This window comes from Chaetodon trifascialis, chromosome 1 (assembly GCF_039877785.1).
Source record: "Chaetodon trifascialis isolate fChaTrf1 chromosome 1, fChaTrf1.hap1, whole genome shotgun sequence".
In the NCBI taxonomy this organism is placed as follows: domain Eukaryota; kingdom Metazoa; phylum Chordata; class Actinopteri; order Chaetodontiformes; family Chaetodontidae; genus Chaetodon; species Chaetodon trifascialis.
This window is the reverse complement of record NC_092056.1, coordinates 12,608,195-12,634,734: the sequence shown is the minus strand read 5'-3', so window position 1 is coordinate 12,634,734 and position 26,540 is coordinate 12,608,195. Positions and strand designations below refer to the sequence as shown.

At 40.2% G+C, this 26,540-nt stretch overlaps 2 protein-coding genes across 2 annotated transcripts; one reads left to right on the top strand and one right to left on the bottom strand.

Moving 5' to 3' along the window:
- Window positions 1-817: 817 nt before the first annotated feature.
- Window positions 818-6,354, top strand: eif3jb (eukaryotic translation initiation factor 3, subunit Jb). The gene is made up of 8 exons (XM_070965827.1): window positions 818-950; window positions 1,098-1,177; window positions 3,359-3,416; window positions 3,536-3,639; window positions 3,757-3,853; window positions 4,588-4,758; window positions 4,886-4,959; window positions 5,150-6,354. Exons 1-8 carry the CDS (start codon window positions 938-940, stop codon window positions 5,276-5,278), a joined length of 726 nt encoding a protein of 241 aa, XP_070821928.1. The 5' UTR covers window positions 818-937; the 3' UTR covers window positions 5,279-6,354.
- Window positions 6,355-6,414: 60 nt separating this feature from the next.
- cilp (cartilage intermediate layer protein, nucleotide pyrophosphohydrolase) lies at window positions 6,415-11,874 on the bottom strand. The gene is made up of 8 exons (XM_070965811.1): window positions 11,714-11,874; window positions 10,970-11,023; window positions 10,566-10,835; window positions 10,187-10,366; window positions 9,747-10,052; window positions 9,472-9,580; window positions 9,214-9,362; window positions 6,415-9,038 (listed from the first exon to the last, which is right to left on the bottom strand). The coding sequence occupies exons 1-8, from the start codon at window positions 11,772-11,774 to the stop codon at window positions 6,679-6,681; spliced, it is 3,489 nt and encodes a 1,162-aa protein (XP_070821912.1). The 5' UTR covers window positions 11,775-11,874; the 3' UTR covers window positions 6,415-6,678.
- Between the last annotated feature and the right edge of the window lie 14,666 nt (window positions 11,875-26,540).

Sequence of the window (26,540 nt, the reverse complement as noted above, 5' to 3'; positions counted from 1 at the left end):
ACACTTTCCAGTGTGATAAATATAATCGTAAATTATTCTCTGATTGATTCCGTTTATTTTTTTTTAATTTTGCACAGCGGAATTGTTCAAAGTTAATGTCTCACAGTTCTCATTAATATCTCACATCTACATTAAAAGTTGGTTTAATGCACAGTGTTCATATATGATAACCTATGTGGGAATACAGCTGCCAACAAGAAAAGAAAAATACAGTGGACTACTTTCATCCAAACGAATACATTTATTTGCAATTGTCAAAATGATGCTCTCACGATTTCCATTAATATGTCACATCTGTATTAAAAGTGTGTTATATTTAATATTTCTATATGGTAACGTGGGCACAGGGCTCTCGACAAGCAAAGAAAAATACAGTGGACTACTTTGATCCAAGTTATTAACAAACGATGTGTATCAATAAATACTATTCATATTTAGTTTGACTTTTTAAATAAATATTACGTGATTAAATAATACAATTATGGACATTTTGGAATTTCCCCTTGTGGGACTAATAAAGGAATATTGAATTGATTTAAAATTAGCATTATGAGATAATAAGTCAAGGCCCTGACTTTTAAGTAAATGTTATGATTTAAGTCCTTTTTTTTTAACTTAATTTTAAGTCATATTTTATTTACTATCTAATGATATTGACTTTAATCCGAAAATGTTAAAATATCGTATGACTGGGGGTCTTCGAACCCTGTCCTGTGCATTGTCACATGAGCTAACACACGCCACATCACCATCCATACGTTAAAATTTAATTCAATAAAAATAGCCGGGTTGCCATATGAGAAGTCGTCCAGGGAAGCCTTGACATTAGATCAGCTCAGAGTGACGTCCAGAAGGTGGGAGCTGTTACTGAACGTGGCCAACGAGCTGCAGCATTGACTTCGCTGCGAGCCTGTCAAACACAACCAACACAGCCAACATGGCGGACTGGGGTGAGAAACTAAGTTGGAAGGATAGCTATCTGTACACTATCCGCTTGTCGCAGCCGTTGTTTTCCCAAGCCTAACACTCCATTATTGTCAAAACTCTGTCGTTAGATGTGGATTGAACTAATGTATTTCATGTTGTCGTTTTTACAGACGCTGACAACTTCGAGCCGATTACAAAGGCGGCAGTGATGGACAAATGGGAAGGCGAAGACGAAGAGGAAGATGTTAAGGTAAATTAACGTGACAAACGCTCAATCGGTGTGATCTGGGCTTTCAGTTAGCCATCGTTTGTCAGGTCAACGTTTCGCCAGCTGTTAGCTGGTCAAGCTAACTTTGGGTTGAAGCATTGTCGCCCCCGCTATGGTGCCATGCTTCAACGCGGTTTCGGGCTGCCTGTCAATCCTAGCCTCCGAGCCTAAGCTAGCTTTGTGCTAGCTGGCGGCTAACTCATGTGGCTCCATCAGGCAGCCTGTAGGAGCTCCAACTTAGCTAACGTTAGGTTGTTAGCGCGATTCGGTTTTCAACTGTCGTAACATACCGTTATCACAATGGACGCTAGCGTGCCAGTAGACGGCAATGAGTAAACTAAGTTTATGGACGATAATGTTGTGTGTTTGTTTGGAAGCTATCAGCTAAAGATGTCATGTTAATTATTGGATAGCCAGGCTAGACGTGGATAACGTAGCTTGAAGCTAACATCGAACCGGGCCACTTAGCTAGCAAACTCACTAGCTCCCAAACAGGTTGCGTCTGCTCAGTGCGCTCTCATGTTAGGTAACGATAGCGTCGTTAATTTAAGCAGGTAGGAGTACTTGACTTATGTGTGGTTAATGTAGACGGTTACCCCATCATCGTCCAAAGTTGGTTCCATTAAATGATTATAGGAGATTAGCAAGAGCGTCCTGTCCTGAATTCCCTCAGCTTGGGTTACGTTCAACATGAGGCGGCGTTAGCTTGCTAACCAACTTTAGCCGCAATCAGATGAAATCATCCTCTGGACTGATGACTCAACTCAGCCAAGAACTAGGCCTAGAACTTTCCGACTGCACAACAGGCGTGCAGCAGGAAACCGATGCTCAGTTGATACTGCTATACAGGTGGTTATTGACTGAATGTTGACATGGTTGCTGACCAGAAACCTCAGATAATTGACCCAGGGAAAGTGCTAGCGGAGGCCTCTTCAATTGTTTCGTTTTTTGTCACATATGGTGCCCAAGCTAAAGAAACTGACTCTGTAGTACATTATTATTCAACAAGCAGGGTAAAATGTTTGTCGCATGTGGGACTCTAACACAGTTAGTTGCTGCCCAAAATCAATGAGTTTGTAATCCTAAGTGGATTTTGTTTAGATATTGTTTTATTCAGTGTGTTCAAATACCACAACCTGCTTTCTAAGGCTCATTTAGTAGTATCTGAGTCTCTGTGAAGTTCAGTTAGTTTTCCATTCAGTTGGTTTAGTATTGAAGTTTGCAGGTAAGTGTGGGGAAAGAACTTTAACTGAAGGAGGTGATGGACAGGATTCAAATGATTAATAATGATAATGTGGATATTATTGGAGTGGAGTACACCACAGACGACTTGGCACACCTTGAATTGCATGTTTGAACCTGGTTTTTTGATCGTTTCCCAGCAGTAGCGGTGCTTTCTTAAAGCAGTGTCAGGGCATGCTGGTATACTGGCAATCATCATATATGATCTTTCATATTTTCCAGTAATAGTATATAGCACAATATGGAAGATGGACACAAAATCACATATAAAACAATCAACCTGATTTTCTAAGCTATGAACCACGTTACCCTGTTTAGTATTACACGAGACCAAGTTCTTTAAATGTGTCAAACAAAAACTTAAACAGCTAAATTTGTTTGTATTGAATTAAAGTTTGCTCAGATTTAGTTCATTTGACAAAGAAGAGATTTAGAGCAATAACACTGTTCAGTTAGTCATATTTTTTTACTGAAATTTGATAAATGAGGATATTGAATTATTGCCCATCCCTGGTGTCTGCCACACCTGGTCTTATTGGTCTGAGTGGACTTGGACTCACCCAGTATCGCATGCTTTCGTATGACTGTGCACTGTACCTGTTGTGTATTTGCATTAATTGAGGGTATATATGAGGGTATCTCAATGCCTCAGCTTTCAAATGTATACAGATGTATAAGCAACATGCTGGAATCATTAGGACAGTGTGTGTTTTTTGTGTGCAGAGACATGTGTTTGTAAAATTATGGATGTTGATGGTTTTTATGGCGTGCATGTGATGTGTTGAAGTGTTTGTAAGTTATGTGCTGTTTGTTATGTTTGTGTATGTATGTTTATTTTGTAACATTAGTTGGCATTTGTCTCAGCTTTTTTTTTTCTTTCCACTTTGCAAATGACAAGTTTCCCAACTTTTTTGTTCACAGGACAACTGGGATGATGAAGATGAAGAGGAGGAGAAAAAAGCAGAGGTGACAAAAACAGGTATGTTTTAGTGTAATAATACAAATATGAATGCATTGTATGTTAATCAGTGGCTAAATTTTCTGCTTTTTCTGCAAATTCACTTGTTTGTTTGTTTTTTTCATTCTTTTCATTTTCAGAGACAAAGGTCTCTGATAAGAAAAAGTTAATGGAGAAGATCAAAGAGAAAGAAAACCGGCTAAAGAAAAAACAACAGGAGCAGAAGCAGAAAGAGCTGGCTGAAGTCAGTTTTTTTTTAACCCCTTATGACTTTAACAGTTTCTATATAATACATACAGCTGTCCTTTCTGTCATCCCTAATAATATTTTAATTCTGACCTTTTGTCATCTGTTATTGCAGCAAGAAGGGCTCACTCCTGATGAACAACTTGCAGAGAAGTTAAGAGTGAAGAAATTACAGGAAGATGCAGACTTGGAGCTAGCAAAAGATGCTTTTGGTAAGTCAGGATCACTTTCAGATTTAAAAAAATATCAAATGTGAAAATTACTCATGTTCTTATTCAATACTTCCCTTTTTTAATAAATGAAACTGTACAACTACTGCATACCCTTTTTAAGAGAGTATGTAATTTATGTTTATATTTAATGTTTAATTTGGTTTTGGATCAGAAAAGGCTGCTTGATTACTGTCTTGGCTTCTACTTGTCACAGGCACATACCTTGTCCTTGTTGTCCATACTTTTGATACAACTTACTGCAACTCATATTAATTTAGATATTAACTGGCTCATAGGCTTGCTTGTTTTTAAGCTGTGCCATGTGTGTAGACTAGACAATAATATCCTCTTTGTAACCAGCTTAACTTATAAGCCTCTGAACCTCCATCACTATTTTCTTAGCCTGTTTGTCTTATGTGTAGTTTCACTTTTGGTAGTCACCAAAAGCAAAAGAAAGACTTCTGACCAAGACACACATTGAATGCTTGTCAGTGCTCTCTGGTGGACTAACTATGTAAGGGTTGCACTGTTTCTAAATTACAACAAACTTAGTGTGGCATTTCTGTACAGCAAGTTGTTGTTACTGCTCTCATCTCAGCTCCCTCAACACTCAGCCCAGCTCTACACCCTTGAGCTACATTGTAGATGTAAACACTACCAACACACTAGAGGTCCAATACAGAAGTAACGCTTTGCAACTGCTTTTTTCTATTTTTTTTTTTTTTTTTTTTCAGGTGTCAGCAGCACTTCAAACAGTGTCACTGGGATTGATGCCATGTGTCCATCTTCCAAAGAAGACTTCACAGAGTTTGAAAAATTGCTGAAAGAAAAGATATCCCAGTTTGAAAAATCTGTGCATTATTCAAGTTTCTTGGATTCATTGTTTCGGGAGCTCTGTATTTCATGTAAGCCCAGCATCCTTCACAATCATTCCTACTGAGATTGATGATTATATTCATTCACTGTATCAGTACCTTAAACTTCAGTCAGTGCAGGCTTGACCAATAACCATTTCCCTTCTCCCTCTCACAGTGGAAGTAGATGACTTGAAGAAAGTCAGTAATTCCCTGTCAGTCTTACTTAGTGAAAAACAGAAACAAGAAAAAGTGAGTAACTGCACGCTTATTTTTGTTTTTTTTTTTCCTCAAAAAATTTTGTTAGTATTCAGAAGGGGGTGCTGTTTACCTAGCCCGGACACCCCATGTGTGCTCTTAGTACAAATCAACCCAGTTGCTGTAAATGTGTATTCATATATAATGTAAATCTTTTAAATTGATTTTTATTTGCTTTTTTCAGCAAAACAAAGGAAAGAAGAAGAAGAAAGGGGTTGTACCTGGAGGTGGTTTGAAAGCACAACTGAGAGATGACCTTGACTATGCACAGTTTGATGGTGGCTACGCCCAAGACTATGAGGACTTCATGTGACACTGGCTTCATCGCAACTGCCCTTTCCTCCTCTCAACCCTCAGAAATGCAGCTGTACCTTCTCATGCTGTCCAGTGCCATCCTGGATAATCTGAACTATGTGTTGCCCCCTTCATTTTGCTTCAGTGACCAGAGGGACTATACCAGGGAGCATCCAGTTTCACCAACTCTTTATGTTCATACATATGGAATTGCCTTTTCTCTGTCTCATTCAGCCTCGACTCACACATAATCATGTAGTATCTGTTGGGTGACCCAGTTTCAATGGAGAATATATTGTAACTGCTGTTGTCTGAGTTTTGCGGGGCTCATTTTTTTATTAAATGTTGCTCCTGTCAAAATGGCAGATACAGTATTGCAGTTATAAGTGAAGTGACATAGAAACACAAGGTTCTATGCAAATTCTTTAACCAGAATGTCATGTATATATTATAGGTCTCTCTTACCTGTGGGTGGTTCTCTTACAGGAAAGTATATAGTATCTATAACTTTGGTTGCCAAATTCAGAACAATTATTCAGTACATTCATCTTTATCTCTTGAGAAGTTGCATTGTGGGTTATTTGAGACTGACGCAACATGTAAGTAGTAGTTGTAATTTTACAGAGAGCACATGACATTCATTGTAAGGTAAAAGGGATAGACAAGTAAAATAAATGTGACTTTGAAACCTCACAGCCATTCTCTTGATACATCTCTGGAATATCCTTGAAAATATGGAGCAAAGAGTGCTTATAGGTATTTTTTGTGCATGACAAACATATAATTTACTAATTTGATTTCTACTAAACCAGAAAAAGTATGGATAAGGCAAGTGGATTAACTTGCTTTGACTGGTCTCCTAATCATTGCTTCTGCAGGCTTGTATCAAGTGTGATGAGGAGCGGGGGCTTATGGGCTTCACCCCACCATGTCTTCATATGGGCTACAGTTAGTTGAAAGGGGTGTATTTCTCCTTTTCTTTTCTAGCAATTGACCAGTTTCAATGTTACATGGACAATTGGATACATACAATGTGGAAGATACAGCATCTGCAATGTTTTATAAGCATCTAATTTAATAAACCACTGGTCAAAATATTTGTTTCTGTTCTTGTTTACATCATCAATGAAATAGACTTTAATAACAGCACCTAGCTCACTGATTATAAGGCATGTGTAATAAATACTCTATTTACAGTTTCAAGTAGATATTTACCACAGTACAATTTAAAATGTGAAGACAAACAATGCCAATATTCCTTGGTAGAAGTTGCAAGAAATAGGCCTAGCTTTGTTACATATTCAGTTAATTTGGGAAAAAATACAAAATGTTTGTATCAAAACATAATGTTAACTCTATTCGCTCGTCTTCATTGCAGATGTTGATTTGATCTCCAAGTACAGCTGTGACCCTCAGTGTTTAGCTCCTGGCTTCTGTGCGTCGTCCCATAGGATTTCTGGTGCTCCGTCTACGACTGCTGCGGGGTGCATTGGCCCTCTGCCGGCGCCGATTCTGTCTGCCTTCACCTCTCACCACGCTAGTTACTGTCTGACCTTGAGGACTCTGCTGGGCCTGGAAGACACTCTGGCGTGTCACCTCACGATCTCCACAGGTGAAGGTCAGCGCTACTCCCTCATTGCTCTTCATGACACGAGATGTACCGTCAGAAGTACCATCAAAACAGCGTCCAAGTGCAATTTCTTTTGCTGTGCGGGGATCCTGGTCTGTCACCGTATAAATTCCGTAGTTATGGCCCAGAGGGTCAAGAGGTGCTAGCATGGTGAACTCATTGGTGTCATTGTTGACGGCTAGGGGCAGATGGTTGACCAGATACTCCTGAAGCATTGTGTTGACTTGATCCCGCTTACAGCTTCCTTGTGGAATCACTTTCACCAGGGTACGATCTACACGTTCCTGATCATACAACATCCCGCTGCACTTGAATTCCAGGCACACAGCTGAAACAGTTGCCTGGTCCATATCGCGAATGCTGCGAGTGTCTCGGAGGCCATACAGCTGACCTACAGTCTTTGGGTGGGTGCCGCCCATGTTGCGGGACCGCACATTGATTTCATGTGGGCTGTTGATTTTAACTTTAATGTAGCAGGCCCGGTATTCCATGGGCTTGGGCCACCAGGTCAGGTAGTCCTCTGTCCAGCTCATTGGGTCATCTTCATTGAACGGCACTGTATTGTAATCGTAGCGGTCTCCTTCTACTCTTGAGAAGCGGAAGTGTGATGCACTGAATGGGGCCTCCTCACATTCTTTCAAGTTCTCAAATGCGTACACTGGTCCATTGCCTTCCTCAGCTGTGTTGGCACTTGGTTTTGCCACACTGATGCTGAATGCAGTCTTCTTCATTCTGGGGTCCTCATGGTCAGACCGCCTGTAGTTCAGCTTATCCAGGTAAGGCTGAGGCACTCCAATGAGGTTGGGATTGAGTTTTGGAGCAGATTGGACAGCCTCCAGCTCCTCTCCTCCAAGGTTGGCCATGACATAGGCAGAGTAGGCATCAGCTTTTTGCTCATCGCAAAAGGCAGGAAGACAGGCACCATTGGGGCCAGTGACAACACTATCAAAACGGCCCCAGGCCCGTGGATTAGATGAATAGCCAGCTGTGGGCTCCATGTTTATAAGGCTCACAACAACTCCCTCCACCTGCTCACTGGGCATGAAGCGTTCACTGCGGAAGGCCCTCACTTTCACATAACATCTGCGGTTCTCTGGGACATCCAGGTTAAAAAGACGTCTCTCTCTGATCTCCATGTTACCAATCAGAAATGTTCTCTCCTCCCTTTTGCCTCTTCTTTTCTTCTCCACATGCAGACTTCCTTCTTCTTCCCACAGACCAGTCTCAGGGTTCAGTGACCACAGCTTCATAGTACTGAGGTGCTCAGACATCTTCACCTGGGCAGAATCCAGAAACACCTTCACTTCACCTGCGTTTAGGGGCTCATTATTTTCCTCTCCCCTAAAGTCAACTGAGAACATCCCATAGGTTCTTAGTGGGAGGGTATCTCCTTCATCTCCTACAAAGTTGAGATCACTTTGAGCTGCAGCAGCTGTGGAGACGTCTCTGGGGTCAAGGAACGTCACGCTAGCATTTACATTACCCATAAAGACTTCCCCTTTCTCTGTATAGAAGGAGTTGGGGGGAATCTGGATTTGAACCATTGACTCCTGGCCCTCTACCTCCCCAAGCTCCAGAGTGTTCATTTCAGCAGAGCTAATGGTCACAGGAGCTTTCTTTCTTAAAAGTTTGATTTCATGGTAAACAGACCCTCCTTTGGTGTTAAATGGTAGCACCTTTGTGGTGTTGACGAATTTCTGCATATTGTCAACAAAAGTCAAGACTAACCTCTCTGTGTCTGGAGGCACCTGGACAGAGAATGTACCTTTGTAGCCTGTGCGGCTGATTCGGACTCCATTCATAAAGATATGACCAAATCTCATTGGCTCACCATTGTCTGCAGCAATGGCCCTACCATGCACAATGGCCTTGGTATCCACACATTTCTGGCAGCCACACTCAGTCACCACCATGGTGGGCAGCTGGTAGCCCTGGCATGTAAGCTGCCTCTCCTCCATCTTTTGCACACCACAGCAATAAGCCACTTTGTCTTTGCATCTGATGCCATTGTCCAGCTGTCCAGCACATGTACTTGTTGGGCACTTTCCCACATCGTAGTAGAAGGAGTCTGTGCTGTTTTGGTAGCAATCATGTGGAAGACGGACGAGGTGGGATTCAGGTTTGGGATTACATGAATGCTCATCTCTACCTGTGTAAGATGTAGAAATCAAAATGTTAATTTTGTGTCATCATACATACATACACATTTCTGAAGTAAAATGCAGTATGTACATCAATGATATTACTATACTTAAGGTGCACAAGTCTGCTTATTCACATTACTGTCAATTTGATTTGTGTTTATCAGTTTATTGAGAACACACCTAAGACTTTGAGTGTAGCTGGTTTGGTCTTAATAGCTCCAGACAGACCAATTGCTCTGCAGTGGTACTCCCCGGTCTGCTCAGGACGCAGATCTTTTAGGACCAAGGTGCTCTGGGACTGCTTCTCCAGGAGGCTGTTGTTATGAAACCTGTGGGTTCACACATAAGGTAAGAGAACCAAAATTATTGCAAACATTAGAGGCATCTGTGTGACTCAGTATCATTTCTGGGCAATAATTTCACTTTTGCATGTCCTACCATTGGTACTTCTCTGGTTGTGGTGTCCCTGCCACTTTGCAGCAGAAGGCAGCACTTTGTCCCACCCTCCTGGCCTTGCTCTCAGGGTTGCTCAACACATGAAGCTTCTCTGACAAATCAAAATTGGACATAAAATACACATTACCTACTAGCTTTCTTACCTGTTTAAAGTGTGTCAGTAATATGCAGCTCAGAACTGACTAACTTTTTGTTTACAAAGCTAACGTGAACTGCAATCAAATGTTTTTGTGTGAATCTGCAGACGTCTACTGTACCTGTCCTTTTCAGCTGGACACTGAGGACAGAAGTATGTTCAGTACTGTGAGGCACAATAACGCTAAGGGTGGCATGACCTCGCAGGCTGACCGTCAAAGTGACATTGCCATCAGGGCAGATACCAGGGATGCGGAAATGCCCATTGTGGTCAGTAAGAGTCAGGAGTTTGCCAGAGCGAAGGATGGTAGCCCCTTCAGCAGTGAGACCCCCAGCACCGCGAACAGAACCCAGCAGGATGTGTTCTTCACACGTGCACGTGTCACACTCAGCATTCACCTTCCCCATCACACACTGCAGGGAGCAATCTAAAGAGAAGAATTAAACAAGGTTAGCCATTTGAGAAAACTGGGCCTCATACCTGATGAGCTAAGTTACGGCCTGACTGAATTAAGAGAATTGCAGAAGAACGATCTGTCTGACTAAACCAGATCAAGCTCACCTATTTTTGGGCACTCTGGTCCATTGCATGCTTTCCCCTCCACTTTAGGTCCTCTGCAAGGCACTGAGTGAGACTGGCAACGTCTAGAGCGCAACTGGACCCCCACCTGACCACAGAGGGCAGGGCATGAGCTCCAGTCTGACCATGGACCCCAGGTACCCTGAATGTTCACACTGTTATCTGTTGGAAAAGTAGTGCAAGTGACAATTAAATAAACACCTGAAAAAATTAATCATCAAAGGCTTCCACTTTAAATTGCATGAGTATCATCAGCAAAGCCAGAAGCCAGTCTTTAGAGGTACAAGCCTCAGTGTATGGCTTTGCTTTTATAATGAGACCGGCTTTTGGTAACTGAATGAAAGGTATTAAAACACTGAACCTTTGGGACATAGGAAGCGGACTGCATAGTTGGAGCAGTTACGATCAGGACCCTGCTCATCATTGAGGCACCAGAAGCCCACAGTGGGGTCTGCATGGACTTTCTCGCCAGTTTCACGGGCTGGGACCCATTCAGTAGTTCTGGCTTCGATTGCTCGGGGAGTCTCACACACACGGGCACGATAGTAGAAGCGAATAGCTCCCAGCTGCTCATAGTCTCCAAGGCCTCCGGGGTGATCGACATTGAACCATGTGGTCCACTCATAGTTGTCTAGACACAAAGTACAGAAGCAAACATGGCCTCAATACAAGCCTAAACAAAGAGTTTTTAAATAATAAAGTTAGAACTAATTATTGTTATGTAGTTACGACCTTGTTTGGTTGAAATTTTAATGTGAAAGTTACCATCAAAGTGGTACACAGCAGGACCTGACTCTTTGTTGTCTCTCCTCCATGATCCTGAAAGAGAGAAATTCAAACATGTGACAAATTTCTTGGCTGTACCACACAATTTTTGCACCATGCAATATATTTAATACCCAATAATGAAACCAAACTGTATCCAACATAATGTTAATCTTGAATGCAATCTTTCTGTATCTGGGAGTTTTGGTTGTGAAAAGCAGTGAAGTGGGTTCGAGAGAGATGTTTTTGGTAGAAATACCATTTATTGCACTGACATGTAACTACATGTGCAGTTGTTTGTATCTTTAAAATCTGCAAACCGTAATTCAGTTGTAGCTGTCTGACACTGATTTTCTGTCAGTTTTGAGCTTAAAGGCCAATCAGTGTTGACACTGAGTGAGAAAACATAAGTTACGATCACGGAAAATGGCAGCTGAGTTTAGTTAGAGTATAAATCCACAAATAGCAACGTACTTTCAGCTGCAGGCCAATGTTTCGTAGGAAAGGCAACTAAGTCACACATTCACATGAAAATTTCCTTTGATTGTATAGTGCAATGGTGGAATTTCAGCATGGAGTGTAACTTTGCCTGTTTTATCACCCTCTCACATTATTCACCGCGTGTCCTTGTTTTGCTGAATGTACATTTGCAAATGTTCTTATTTAAAATGTGTGTATGTTTACCAGGAGGGTACTGTGGCTTTCCATAACACTAACAGGAATCTCCCTCTGTGAGTGACTCACCTTGTGCTGCAACAGTGGCTGCTGTGATTCCCAGGATGAGAAGAAGTGGCCGCAATGACATTCTGACACACCGCCGCTACGTCTGATCCTTGAACTTTCACCTCTACTGATGTGTTTTTCACACCAGGAACTCCAGTGAAGATAGAGCCCAAACAGCAGAGCCTCACCGGTAAGAAAATTAAGTCAGTGCATAACAAAAAACAATGTTCCATGTTTCCAGTGTTCAATGTTGCATATATATTTTTAAGTACACATCAAATATACATACCTATAGATGTACGTCAGTTTGACAGACATATTGAAAAAGATGCTTAAATGGAGATTTAGTATTAAACTGTACAAAGATTGATAAAACAACAGTTCAGATCTAAAAGCTACAATGTTTCTTTAAAGATAAATTCCATCCTCTTTGTCTTTTAGGGTGAAAAAACATGGCTGGATAGAGCCCCCCACTCAGATTACACATCTGTGTTAGTCATCACCATTTGTCAGCGGAGCACTCAAACATTTCTGCATCCACTGACGAAACACTAGCTACACAATCCAAACACCCACTCACCCACACACACACACACACACACACACACACACACACACACACACACACACACACACACACACACACACAAAAGGTTTGCATTTGTACATTTTAAGTGAAACAAAAAGGGAAAAAAACACTGACAAAACTGTTCATGACAGACTAATTTGCCACTTTTGCTTTTGAGTTGACAAAACATAAAGAATATTAATAAAATAATTAGTGCATTCTTTGGGATTGGGGCAGGATGAGTTACATACAATGGATGAGTGCAGTCATTACAATAAAAGTTATCAGCAGATATGCAAGTTACCAACAGCAATCTCAAGTTAAGGCTAATGTATTGCACATGATGATCTGAAATTTAAATGAACTCTTCACTTGATGTAACTTATTTCAAACGACCAAATCAAAAGACTTTTTTCTCATCACATTTTTAATCATATCCATAATAAGTTGCATTTGTCATATTCTTCCGCCAATACGTTTAAAGTGCATGGCTACAGATTGATATGGACACATGAGCTTATTTAATAACCTACTTCTTCCTTACCTTCTTGTTGAGTGCACTATCCTGGTTCTGGGCTCCTGGCTTCAGAGTTTGTATAGGAATGTCCTTCTTTACTCTTTTATTCTTTCCTTATGTTTCTCTCTCACATTCTCTCCTCCTCCTCTGTTCTTCACTCTGCTTCAACACTCTCCTTCTCTGTCTCTTTTATACCTCTGTGCCTCCAGTACCCCTCCCTCCTCTCTCGGCAGTGTGCCACAACGTCTCTTAATAACATCCTTTTAATTCTTCACCTTCATTGTACAACAATGACCCCAAATGGTTATTAGATTGTGCTACATGTGCGAGAAGGACAGTCAGGGGGTCTGAGTAGCAGATGCTGGTGTTAATAAATCCAACCCCACATGTCTAAGATCAGTGCTGCTTGACTCAAACTCCTCTGCTCTCGGTCTATAGTTTGCTTGCAGAATGTACAGCCTGATGAAAACAAAGCAATCCCATATGTGATACTAATATGTTCATGTATTATAAATAAAGCTTTAAGTGCATCTGAGAACAGAGAAACAGTCACATGCACACTTGGTTCTTTTTTTCTTATTCTTATTTTGGATCAACAAGAACAAGAACAATAATAAAAAAGACAAAGTGCAACATATTCCAAACACAATTCAGAAAATGAATGATATGAGCCTACACATTAAAACATTTGTATGGTGGTTTCATTTGAGGCCATTCTAAATGTCTGCACTCACACAGAGGACTGATTTATGCTACCAACACCACAAACCCACACTGAGCCTCAATATGTCAATGTGTTCAAATCATGTGGCTGCAGATTTTCACTGTGTTGTTTCAGTGGTAACACAGAGGCAGAAAACTGATGCTCAGTCCAACTGGGTGAGATTGTTTTCGATGATTTGCTCTTGTCAGTATAAGGGAATTAAAAAGCGAGAGATCAGGCAGAGATGTGAAGTAAAACGTCAGTGTTACTGTCTATTGTCCACGAAGTGAAGTAGATCTTAATAAACAAAGACAAGGCACTGAAACTGATGTCACCATGTTTGATTGTTGCTATTGTTACTATTGCAAACATTGCGACAAACTCAGGTCATTTTAGGCTGAATGACAATATCAGTGTGTGCCAAACCCCTGAATACTGTCTCTGCATATCATACAGTTACTGCCAGCCACACACTGAAATCACTGTTACCATTTATTTTTTGCAAAATCAAACAGCTCAGACAAAAATACAACAGCCTGGATCCATTTTTTTTGCTTCTGATACTGTAATATTTGAATATCTGCCCATAAGGACTGATTTATTTTTTTAGCCCATATTTTGTGTAATTTTCTTTCTACATAGCTACATGGTGCATATTCGATATTTGAATTTAAATGGATGATAGCACAGTAGCTCCTCTTTGAGATAATACAACGTGCACCACAGGTTTTCTATAATATGTGGCGTGGGGCCTTACACTGTAGTATTTTGTAAAATATCTGTAGTGAGGAGCCTGACATCTGATATCTGTATTTTCTAGTATGAGCAAAATACTTAAGTTCAAGCACAGTTTTCAACGGTTGCAGTCATGGTTAACCTGAAAAATGTTCCTGAAATGACTGAGCAACATGAGTCAGGAGCTCAAAATGCTCTGTCTTCTTACTGAAACTCAGTTCACAGTTAAAATCCTAAAGTTTTACCCATGTGTGTTTACAGTATCTGTCTACTGGGTCTATATTCTAGAAAGGGACAGAGGAAGACACTGGGACATGATGTACAGCAGCAGACAAGTAAAAATACACTTGTGCCAGTCATGTCTGTTCGAGATCCTGTAAAATCGTTGGTATCTGTTGTTTTTCCACACAACATTCATTAGCTGACCTCATCGTGTCAATTACAAGGCAAAGAACACCCAGCAAAGGAAGAATGTAAGCTGGCCCTGCTCCTCAGTCTTTCCAGGCTGCTCTCAGCTCCCAGGCCAGCTGAAGGCAGAAATGACAAATGGACAAATGCCGTCGGTGGCAAAGTTAGGTCAACTAGCTGGATACATAGAGTGCATCATGCTTGTAGTGCGTGGAGACAACTTAGCACAGGGCATGAAAACAGAGTCCTCCTCAGAGGAAAAACAATTCTGTTCAACAAGCCTTACTTCATGTTTACCTTCCACCAATTACTGTTTCCTCAGCATGAGGCGGTTTGGTTTGGTGGGAGGAAATAAGCATCAGTGTGGTTAAATCAGGAGGCGGTTAATGAAGGATCAAAGCAGTGCTCCAGGGAAATCACTGCTGCTGAAGGCACATACATCCTCAGCTCAGTCATTCCTTCAGTACAGGAGAAGATGAACTGGTGGAAAAACACCGCTGTGTTCATATTACACGCTCGTCCGGAAGGCGTGCAAATACAAATGTCATTAACATGGTTAAGTGAGTTTGGTCTTGATATCTCAATTCAAACAAAACTAATTGCACAGCAGTGTTTACCACCATGCTCAGTAACACATATCATGAGACAGCTGCCAGCAGCATTTATCCACTGCGCTACAGTGACTCCAGATGTCAGCTTCTCTTCATGTGTCATCACCTCCTGCCAGAGAGGACAGTAGCTTTCTGCAGCGGTGTGTTTTCCTAACATTTACAAGCCATTCAGGAGGACAACTTTATGGCACATTTTAGGCCCTCAAAGGACTTTATGTCTCTGTAAACAAGGAGGACAGAGGTGGTGGGTGATGTTGTGAGGATAGGAAAGTGAGAGGGTGGACACACAAACACACAAAGTTTGGTCACTGGGCAACAGGAGCAGACACAGCGTACTTGCTAACAAACAGCCTCTAACTGGATTCCAGACAGGTAGATCATGTTGGGCAAAGTCCGTGGAATTACAGCAAATAGGACCAAGGATATTTATGAAAGCAATTTTTATTAGTTTCCCTTTTTTGGCATTATACAAGCTGCACTGTGCCATGCAGAAGGTGTAGGTCGGCTGTCATCAGGCTGCTATTCACTCAGCCTCTGTCATCAACTGTAAATACTTACTTAACATTTTATGTAACGAACGGAAAGATGTTTCATTGGTTTGTTGTTTCTATGTGTTTGGTTTCACCGTTTTTTTTCCCAGTGTTTTGGAGTGATGGAAAGTAACTGCATACATTTATTCCAGTGTTTGCTCTTCTGTACTACACCACAGAGTGAAATATTGTACTTTTTACACAACTGCATTCATCTGACGGCAGTTACGAGTTACTTTTCAGAGTGAAAATTACATATTAAACATAATCATCTAATCAAATATGATGCATTGTCATAGATAAACTACCTACATAAACTACCTAATATTGTTGCTTACATATTAATAATTCAGTGCTTTTACTTTAAAGTACTTCTTCTACCGCTACGTTCAGCTGAAGATCAACAATATTGATGCTCAACATCAGAACTGGAGCGACCAAGTTCAAACCTGACACAAACAATTTGCTCTGTTCAGCACGATGAATGGAGCTGCTTCAGTCTAATCTTTCTTATCTAATCTGATGGCGTTCAGATGGACTTTAGGGGTTCTCTGGATCTGAATCTGACTTCTTCCCCTGAATTTACCTAAAAGGAAGTGGAGTGGGCTCTTTCCCTTCATGTGACGGCGGGCCCCTAATGACAGTAGCAGAAGTTGTTCTGCATACTTTCACTGGTAGAGTCATTAAAGGGACCAAACTACCCCCCACCCCCCAGTGCTCTCTGCCTAACCTCTATCTCCTCTCTGTCCTGGTCTGCTCTGAAGAAACCTTTCATCAAGCATTTTTTCAAGTCTGCCTTTAAACTGTACTCACAGAGGCGTAAAAAATCCACAGCACTTGAGAGCCGCTAAAGCTCATGAGCTTTCAGTGATTATCTTCCAAAGTCTAGGATGAAATTCCCTCTTCATGTTTCTATTTTCACACTCAAAAGGCTCAAAGATATCAATTTGATTTGGCTATCTCAGACTACTGAGGCCTCATTTTAGTTTCAACTGACTGTGGATTTAATCTCTTACATTAAAGTTGTATCACAAAATGATCAAAATGGCTGTGCAAGTATAATACTAAGACAGAAGTTAAAAAAGCTTCTGGGGCAGCAACTAATGATTATTTTCAGTATTAGATAATCTGTCTATTATTAATTGACTAGTATAATTTCCCAGAGCCCAAAGATGACATCCTCATATGTTTTGTCTGAACCAAAACCCCTAAACATATTGAATTTATAATGATATCAAACAAAAAAAGCAGCAAATCCTCCCACCAGAGAAGCTGGAATCATTGAAAGTTTGGTGTTTTTTCTTGCTGAATAACTCAAATGATTACTCCATTAGGAAAATAGCTGCAGATTAATTTGCTGCGGGGTTACAGTTTGGTTAATCAACTAATCATTTCTGGACAGTTAACCTATCCTCGGTGTTTTCTTATCTATCCTGTTTTAAATATCAGGCTTGTTTCAGAACATAGCCTTCCAAACAAACTTATTTTTAGACTGGACCACATTACTCACAGTCAAAGCCAATAAAATAAAATTGCTTGTGTCTCAATGGAAGAAATGTCATGGGGGATTAAAGATGGGGCACTTTGTGTCTGGGAGAGAGGTGCTTATTTTAAGAACGAGTAGATAAACCACAGAGGAAGTCTGTAACACAAACAGGCTAAAGGGTGACAGACTGTTCTTCCACATCTGATGATTAAAGTGTTTCAAGTTAAACACTGTGGTTTACTGATGTGATGGTAGAACAACTGCTGTCCCTAAACATGTTCACCTGAAGGCTGTAAGGACATGAATGCATCACCAGATGTCTGTGCAAACCCTCTACAAAACATTGAATGTATATTTATATTCACTTGGTGCTAGTATCCATTAAATAGTTAGTGCATTGAAAATAATGTTAGGTTGTGGGTAAAAGCATATGGAGAACTTGTTAACAAACAGTCGCTTACACATCCAGCAGCTGTTATCTGGTGTTCACTCTCTTTTTTCAATTTAACTTCAATTTCTATTAATATCTGAGGTGAATATCTGTCTCTTTAGCTGCTAAATGTTCCACTATGTTCACTGCCTGATTGCTAATTGTGTCTGTGTGTTGTTTGGTGCTAAACAGGTTGTGTACAGTGGATTTAAATTTATTTATTTATTTATTTTTGCTGAAAATAGCTGCTGGCCGCGGCTGAAAATGATGCTCTAAGAGCTGTTAGAGTGAACCAAAACAGCAAAGTTGCAACCAAACAGCTAAAAAAGCTGAAATTCACTTTAAAGCTTTATAAGCCCGAGGGGAGCTGTGGATAATTCTGTTTTCACACTGTTATTTGACACATTATTAGAAAAATATTAATAGACATTTGATTCATCTGTGAAATCTCAAACAAGCCTGAGGTTACCTGTGGAGGAGGTCGAGATGATAAATCACAATTAGATGATGCTGAAATCTGCTGTTCTTTAATGCTTGTGACCCCACTAATGAGACACTTATGGTAGTGTTTTGGGATGGTGAAAGCAGGTTTACCTCACACATAACTAAAAAGAAAAAAAAAAAAACAGAACTGAACAACATTGCTTATCTAACAAACCTCTGATGGTCGATTTAAGGATTCTCAGTGAGTGAACACCTGCACGATGTAAAACGAACCCATTGGCCAAAGTGCACACCTATTTCCACCTACACGACCATAAAGACACTGTACATTAAGTTAGACACAAGCAGAGGGAGAGGACATGTGTTTTTCTGCTGACACATTATGGAGAGCACATGTGGAGGTCACAGCACCTCCTTCATGTTCTCTGACCAGCTCCTGCCCAGTAAAGCATGAAGACATGCAGAATTAAGGCCTAGATTAGAAACATGTGGGGCTGACCTGGAAGATGGATAATGTGTGCTCAACGAGGTCATCCATTTTCCTCCTGGACTGTGGTTTTGAGTCCTCTGGAGACCCCAGTACTAAAGGTCTGGAGGAGGAGGAGGAGGAGGAGGAGGAGGAGGAGGAGGAGGAGGCGACCTAGCTCATTTCCGTACTAAAGCTCTTTATAAAAACACCTTAAGTCACATATGTTTCATGCCTGCAAAAGTGTTTCTTCAGTACATTTTGTACATTTTCTAATTTGTAAGCTGAAAACTGATCTGTTGAACACAAACCTCCTTTCCCTCCACAGCCACAGCTCTATGAAACACTCAGTGATGCTATTGGTTGGTGATGTTTGAGCTATAAAGCAGGATGTAACAACAGGGCAGGTAGAGATAAAATGAGGTTGACTTGAGTGAAGGCAGAGATTAGCAGTATGTCAAGCAGCCAGCAGAGGCTGGGAGGCATCAGATGGTCTGACAGAGGACTCATGCTGGTGGGAGGGTGTATAAATTGAATAGCTGATAATGGGTGATGAGGATCAGGTGTGCTGGTAGGAAAGGATCAGGTGACTGAGGACAGCCAGCAGCTCTTCTTCAGTTGTGTTTATTGTGTTTTATTTCTTTGGGTATCCTCTTGTCAGTATTGTTGTCATTAATGAACTGATGGATGAAAACCGAGGAAATATTGTTGAGGCCTGAAACAAGTGAAAAGCTTTGACATAAAAACTGCCTGGTAAGAAGTTAAATAATATATTGCTTTAATGCAAATCACCTTGTGATATCTTTGACATGAATGAAGACACATGGTCTCGTTGATCAAGGACGCAGGATTTATTTTCATACCGCAGATAAAATTCTTCTGGAATAACTATAGAAATACTAAGAAATGCATGCTTTGATGTAGCTCATGACAATGAACATTTATGTGAAGATAATAATTTATTCTTGCTTCTTGTCCCAAGATAAAAGACAGGAAACTCAACAGCTGGAAGAAATGTACAAGATCATTAGTTTTCATGAGGTTCAAGTCGTTTGAAATCTGGCTTGATTCAGCTTTAAAGGAGAAGAGGGGAAGATGTTTGCACCAGGAACTATTCCCCAATCAGATGACTCACCCACAGGCAGAACGTTCTGTAGAGATCCCAGATAGGAGGATAAAACAATTCTCCCTCTAAAAGCTTTAAGAAAAATATTAAAAACTTGACTCAATCTGCGCAGCTTTATATCTGACCTCCTATTTTAATGTCTCATATATATATACTGATTTATTGTCTGAGCTAAAATTTCAGACCCTTTCTGCTTCCTGTGCTGCTCTGCAGGAAGGACGTCTCTGGCTGCATCCCATCGAGTAAAGCATTCTTTTGCTGGCTTTAGTAGATGTGCTGAAGAGAAGCAGAAAAACAATGATGGGGAAACCAAATCTGCTCCGGTGTGGCCGTCATGTAGGTCCACACAAACACATCTCAACAATTATTGGATGGACTCCCATGACATTTTGTACAGACATGCATGGTGCCAACACGATGAATTTTACTTTTCATCTAATGCTACCAGCAGGTTTAGGTTTTCACTTATCCAATGAAACATCACAGCATCTAGTGGATGGATTGCCCTGCAGTTTTGTAGACTTTTGTGATCAGCTGACTTTATCTCTTGCCTCACCACAAGGTTGACATTTTTGGCTTTGAGTGTAATGTCTCAACTGCAGAATGATTTGCCATTAAATCTTATATCCATCGTGCCCCGATCCAAATGAGTTTTTCCTCTAGCTGAGCAACACCATCAGGCCACTCTTTGTCCAGTAATTTCGTTTATGACCATATAGCTACAAAACTAATAACATCCACATCAGCCACAGCTGTTCTTCTGTTTTTTGCAAATTGGCAAATGTTAGCATGCTAAAATGCTAAAGATGAGCGTGACAGAAGAAGTCAAACACAGTAAATGTTACATCTGCGTTATATCAGCATGTTTACTTTGTTCACCTACTAATATATACTACTACTAATATTTATTTCTGGAATTACCACCCAGTATACTTTATCCAACCATGGTACAAAGTTACATCCACTTTTGTGAAGGCCAGTGGTGCTCTCCAACATTTTATTTTGAAAAAATGTTTTCTGGCATGACATACAGTAACTGTTTAACACATGTGGACTCCGTGTCCAGCCACAGTATCAGCTGACACATTAGGGAGAGAAGAGAAGAATGAACCCAGGAGTCACAGAGCTCCTCATTACCATAGTATGAAGGAGCAACAATTATACTGTACCTGATGTCAGCGTTGCATAATGAGGAAAACTGTTGCAGGTTGTAAAACAGTTCCAGCCAAGAAAAACAGAGGAAGGAGGCGTCTGAGCCAGAGCAATGTAAGTACGAAGCTATCCTGTTAACCTTTACTGAAATGTGATATTGCTTCTTCGGGGGACTTTGGCTGTTCACATGAATCAAACTTCCGCATCAACACTGTGTCGAAATGTCCTTGAAAGTGGAAACGGCAGTGTCACAGGGTGAGTGTGGAGCTGGGTGGAAAGTTCCAGGAACAACATGCTTCATATGCATCAGATCACACATCAAACATTCAAACATCTTTTTAATGTGATCGCTTGTTGGGATTACAGCTAGAAACATGTTTGAAAAATGCATCAACGAACAAACTGTTGCAATATTTATGTTTATTCAATCTGTCGAGATAAAAATCATGTTTTTTATCGACAGAAACCTTGTTGATGCAGCACAACCAGCAGCAGATATATGACCAAACTGACGTGAAAATCAATAGACGCAGTGACACAGTGAAATTTAAAGTGGCAAGAGTTCTATTCTGCATCTGACAGCTGATGATACGAATCTTAATCACAGTCAATAACGTAGATGTCTACCTTCAAATTCTATAAACATCAGAGCTTGATCAACTAAACATATTTCAAATTAATATTACACTAAAAAGTCTTCAGTAGGTGAACATATGATATGAAAATGCAGCATTATTGATCACAGGAAGCCATTCATTCATCATCGAACTGAGTTATAAAAGCATTCACAACCAAACCTCACTGGTGAAACGCAGAAGAATGAGCAGCTGCTGCCACACCAAGCCACCTCAGTGGGAAGCAGGTTGTGCAATCATGCATGCTTTTTTCTGAAATGTATGACATCACTGTCTAGCAGCTTCTTCAGTTCCTTCCCTCATCACATTCTCGACTTATCGAAACGGTCACAGTGGAAAACTGATATCCTCCCCTTGGATGGTGATTATTGTTCACTCTCACAGCAAAAGCTCAGTCTGAGGTGCTTGAGTTTCCCAAAAGTAGCTTGAAATCTTTCAGACCTGGTAATGGTTAAGCCTGGTGCTCGGCTTTCATCTGTGGAGTGACATGTTTCTCTCTGATAAAACAGTTATGTCATACAATTTTCTGCTTGTAATTAGAGTGTGAGACCTGCTTTGAATCAGGGTCTTGTGGAAAATCGTAGGCTGTAATATTGGTAGGCTGATCTGCGTGAGCGTGCATGAAAGCTGATCTAAGTGTTACATACTGTGGCATGGTGCTAATCTGCACAGATGAAGTCTATTGTTACGTCCTCTTTGGATCAACATCTGTTTGCAATCTGAGCAGCAGTCTTGGCTACTGGATGCAGACGGTGTGTGGCTTTTAAATTCAGCCAAACAAATGTTCTAACAAAAGTTGGGACGTGAATGTAGTTTTATCATTTTACATGTCATGTCTGTTGTTTTTATGGAAGGAAAGGCAGTATGAGAAGTTTGCCAGATGTTCTTCATGCAGACTAAACCTTTAAAATCAAATTCAATGGTGTATGTTTTCACTGCATGTTCCTGACAAACATTTGATACTGTTAGTTGGAGTACTGTATTCTGGCAAGTAGGAGAAAGTTAGAAAACTCTGTCTTCATTTTCCCAACTCCTTCACAAAATGATCCATCCTCAACATCTAAGTCACAGAGCCAAAAGAAATACCCAGTGCCAACAGCATGTAGTCATCCGTTAGTCAGATGTTCATTCATTTAGCCATCAGTTATCTTCTGGATAACAATTTCTAGCAGTTCATTCTTTATATAAACTCTGGAAATGTTCAGATTTCACTCAGTTTATTCTATTTGTAAATACTTTAATTTTGAAATGTCTCCACTTTATTTTGTTTCTAATTTTTAAAAGAACATGAAAGCAGAGTCGCTCATGTTTAGATAGCTGTCAGTGTTGTAACGAAGATGGATCTGTGTCCTCTGTGCACTTATTGGAGAAATGAATTCATCTGCGTCTCTTTGCTTATTGTTTGAACTGCCCATAAGTTATTCAGAAGTTCAAGTTCCAAAGCTCTGTGCTGAGCCAAACGCTGAAAGTTTTCCTGTGCAGCCAGGAAACCTTGAGGCTGGGAAAGCCATCATGCTGAGACGCTCACAGACGCACACACACACACACACACACACACACACACACACACACACACACACACACACACACACACACACACACACACACACACACACACACACACACTAATCTTCTTCTGTCCACATCAGCAATGTCAGGTAGCACGTATTGACGACTGATACCTCAGAGGACGTTAACAGTGAGAATCAGGTGTGGTCCCACTTTAAATCACTTTGTCTTCAGGTGTCTTTCTGCCTGAATTTTCTGCTTGAATTAACTCTCTTGTTGTAGTCTGCATTTTTCTGTCTTTATGTCTGAGCACAAGTTCTGTAAGTGAAATTGCAGGGGGGTTTTTTTGTTTTTGTTTTTTTTTTTGCATACAGCTAATTTAATTTTATGTTTTGTCAAAGCTTGAGTTTTGTCCAGTTTGAGGGCAGCGCTGTCCTCTGGTGGTAAATATGAAGTATTGATTGTCTATTAGTCAAACATGTTTCCATGGTCAGGTTATAATTATTTGCTTGTCGATTACTTCTCTTCTATGTGTTTGGCTACAAGTGAATGAACAGAGAAACAGCTCTGGTGTTGACCTCTGTTAAAGGTCACAGAGAAAGTGAACGATGTGGCCATCTTGATTTATTTCTTTTGACACAGGAAACGTTTTGGATGCAGAGCATGTGAAGGGGTTAATCTCAAGGTTTTTTTTTTTTCATTAATGTCATAAGTCGACATGTAACTTTGGTGAAACACTGGTGAGATTGCTTTATTTTGATTTAGTATGCAATCCATCACAGTATTAGCAGACAGTGGAGCTGCTGATATGGTACAATGTAAAAACAGGTGGTGATCCTTTACTTCAGTAAAACTACTGGAAAATGTACATGAAGTAAACAAGTACTCCATGCAGAAAAATACCCCCTTTGACTGTTATATTATTATTTCTTATATCAACTTTTGCATTCATGTAAAAGCAGGATTTTCCTGATGTAACTGGTTGAGGTGGAGCTCATTTTAAACTATTTTTTACGAGACTACAACTAATATTTGCATTATTAATTAATCTGTTGATTCTTTTCTCAATCATCTGATTTATTCTATATTATCATCACAATCAAACAGATCTCAGACACCTTCAAATGCTTTTTGTTTGACCATTTCAAACCTCAACGTGATTCAGTTTACTGTGATTTAACACAAGAAGGTTTTACAAAAATCAACTCAAACAGTGAATCAATGAATTAAATTTTATGTACTGTTGAGTAGTACATTTTTTTTACAATGATTATTTTAAAACATCTTTTATATGTTTTTTTTGTAAAGTCCTAATCTGTAAAATACAAAGTAAAACACTTCCTTCTGAGATGTAGTAAAGTAGAAGTAGAAAGTGACAGAGACAGTATTTGAGTAAATATACTTTAGTATATTATATACTATATACTTTAGTACAAACTGACAAAGTCCAGTTGCGATCGATTGAATGCCCTGAAGCTTACAATGACCTGGATGAATGAGAATATTCACAGGCATACTTTAGTAGAGATACTTTAAATCAGTGAATACATTTAATTTTCTGAGTAATTCTGATTACTGAATGCGTTCATTAGCCAAAAGGGCTTCTGGTGCTTGTCTTCAGAAATGGTTACAAATCAGCTTCTGAGAAACTGTGTCTGATTGGTCCAGATGTTAGAATAAAAAACGTAATCTTCAACAACTGAAATTTTGTGTTACAGGAAAAGTGAAGCTCTCCATCACTGTCTTTACATACTGTTAATCCTAAATTCCCCCTTATAAAATATGTTTCTGCAACAGGATATTTTTCAGGTGGGATTGCTATCAAAATGATGATTGCTTGCCTGCAGCACTTGTCTCAATGATCATTTCGCCAGTAGGGGTCACTGTTTGTCAGTAGATTTCCACCCATCACATCACAACAACAACCCTTATTAAATGACAAATGGGAGTTCATATGAAAACATCATTCAAGCAAAAAATAAATAAAAAATGACTCCCAGCAGAGCTCAAATATGAAGCTGTGCTGAAAACAAAAGGTTGCACTTAGTGAAACCACACAGGCAGCCAGCTGCTCTGTTAAGAAACCAGATTCACATTAAACCATGATGACTTTTTTAAAGGTTAGCACAGATGACTTTAAAGGTCAAAACTGACATAACCTATTTGTGGAATCATTTTCAGATGAAGAAATGCTGTCGCTTCTTTACACATTCAACAAAAGCTTTTACTCTGTCAGCTTATGGAACCAATCATTCTTTTCTAAAATGGCTGCGGTAGTCAGTCCGTGCTGATAAGAAAGCACTGGGAACGGACACTTCCAAACGCAAACACATGTAGACTGTTTACTCCGATCACATGAAAGCAAATGTGAACATATATATTCTTGTGCGTGTTTCTCCAGGTATGAGCTGGCCATCCAGCCCTGGGTAATGGATGTAGTTAACTGGTCACTATGTCATCCAGTCTTTATATACCATAAGTAATAATCATGCTCGAGAAAATCACCAGGTAATAGGCCATTCTCCTCCCAGCAGGGACACTAAATGTCCCATTTCACTTTTCTTAATTACCCAATTAAAGCTTATGCGGCAGATTTGTTTTCCGTCTTGTCTACAAAGTGAAGGTGTAAGACCTTCCAGCAGTCATGTCCTGGGATGTTTACCTCACAGCTCAGACAGAAGGAGCAGCACAATGTGCAAGGCACATGCCGACATGTATGTGCTAAATCCTTTTCTGCATCGGTGGCGATAAGAACTCATGCTGCTGTATGTCAGAAAGCACATGGTGACACACCTATGTGGGGCTGAGAAGTGAGAATTTATGCCAGATAAAAAAAGATTAATAATAATAATAATAATAATAATAATAATAATAATAATAAAATCTTGTTAGCTTGCAGTGCCTGTCCCTAGAGGGCCTTTGAGATACACTAATCCCAAATGGAAATTACAAGGCAGAAATGAAACTAACACTGAGTTGCTGAGTGCACTAACACTGGTGCTGAGCAGGTGATGTACAGTGGGCTTTTAGAAACCTCTCACTGAAAACACCTGCCTGAAAAAGCTCTGAAAAGTTGAAGGAAGCTGCAGATTCAGCTGCTAATTCTTTTTCATCACATTCATCACACAATGACCCCTTTCATATTGGCACTGATACATTATTATAATGAAAATATCACTTAGAGCTGCTTTAATGTTGAGTGTTAGACAGGAGTAAGTCATAAGTGCAACAGCCACTAGAGCTCTTTGTCATGTAAAAGTACTAATATGATGTTTTGGGGCACTAAAATGACTGGTGTGTGTGTGTGTGTGTGTGTGTGTGTGTGTGTGTGTGTGTGTGTGTGTGTGTGTGTGTGTGTGTGTGTGTGTGTGTGTGTGTGTGTGTGTGTGTGTGTGTGTGTGTGTGTACTTGGAAGTGGGCCAAGGACAGAATCCTGTGGAATCCCTGTTTTTCTCCCTGACACACCTGCACAATACTACAGATTATGGTATTAGGTGTAAAGTGTGAGGTGTTCAAGGGACAGCTTTT

Coding starts and splice junctions, on each gene's coding strand:
- eif3jb (XM_070965827.1), top strand. Junction 3,417..3,535: donor AGCAGAGGTGACAAAAACAG/GTATGTTTTAGT, acceptor TTTCATTTTCAG/AGACAAAGGTCTCTGATAAG. Junction 4,759..4,885: donor TCGGGAGCTCTGTATTTCAT/GTAAGCCCAGCA, acceptor TCCCTCTCACAG/TGGAAGTAGATGACTTGAAG.
- cilp (XM_070965811.1), bottom strand. CDS start 11,774: ATGTCATTGCGGCCACTTCTTCTCATCCTGGGAATCACAGCAGCCACT. Junction 11,024..11,713: donor AGCCACTGTTGCAGCACAAG/GTGAGTCACTCA, acceptor TCTCTCTTTCAG/GATCATGGAGGAGAGACAAC. Junction 9,581..9,746: donor TGTCCAGCTGAAAAGGACAG/GTACAGTAGACG, acceptor TTGATTTGTCAG/AGAAGCTTCATGTGTTGAGC.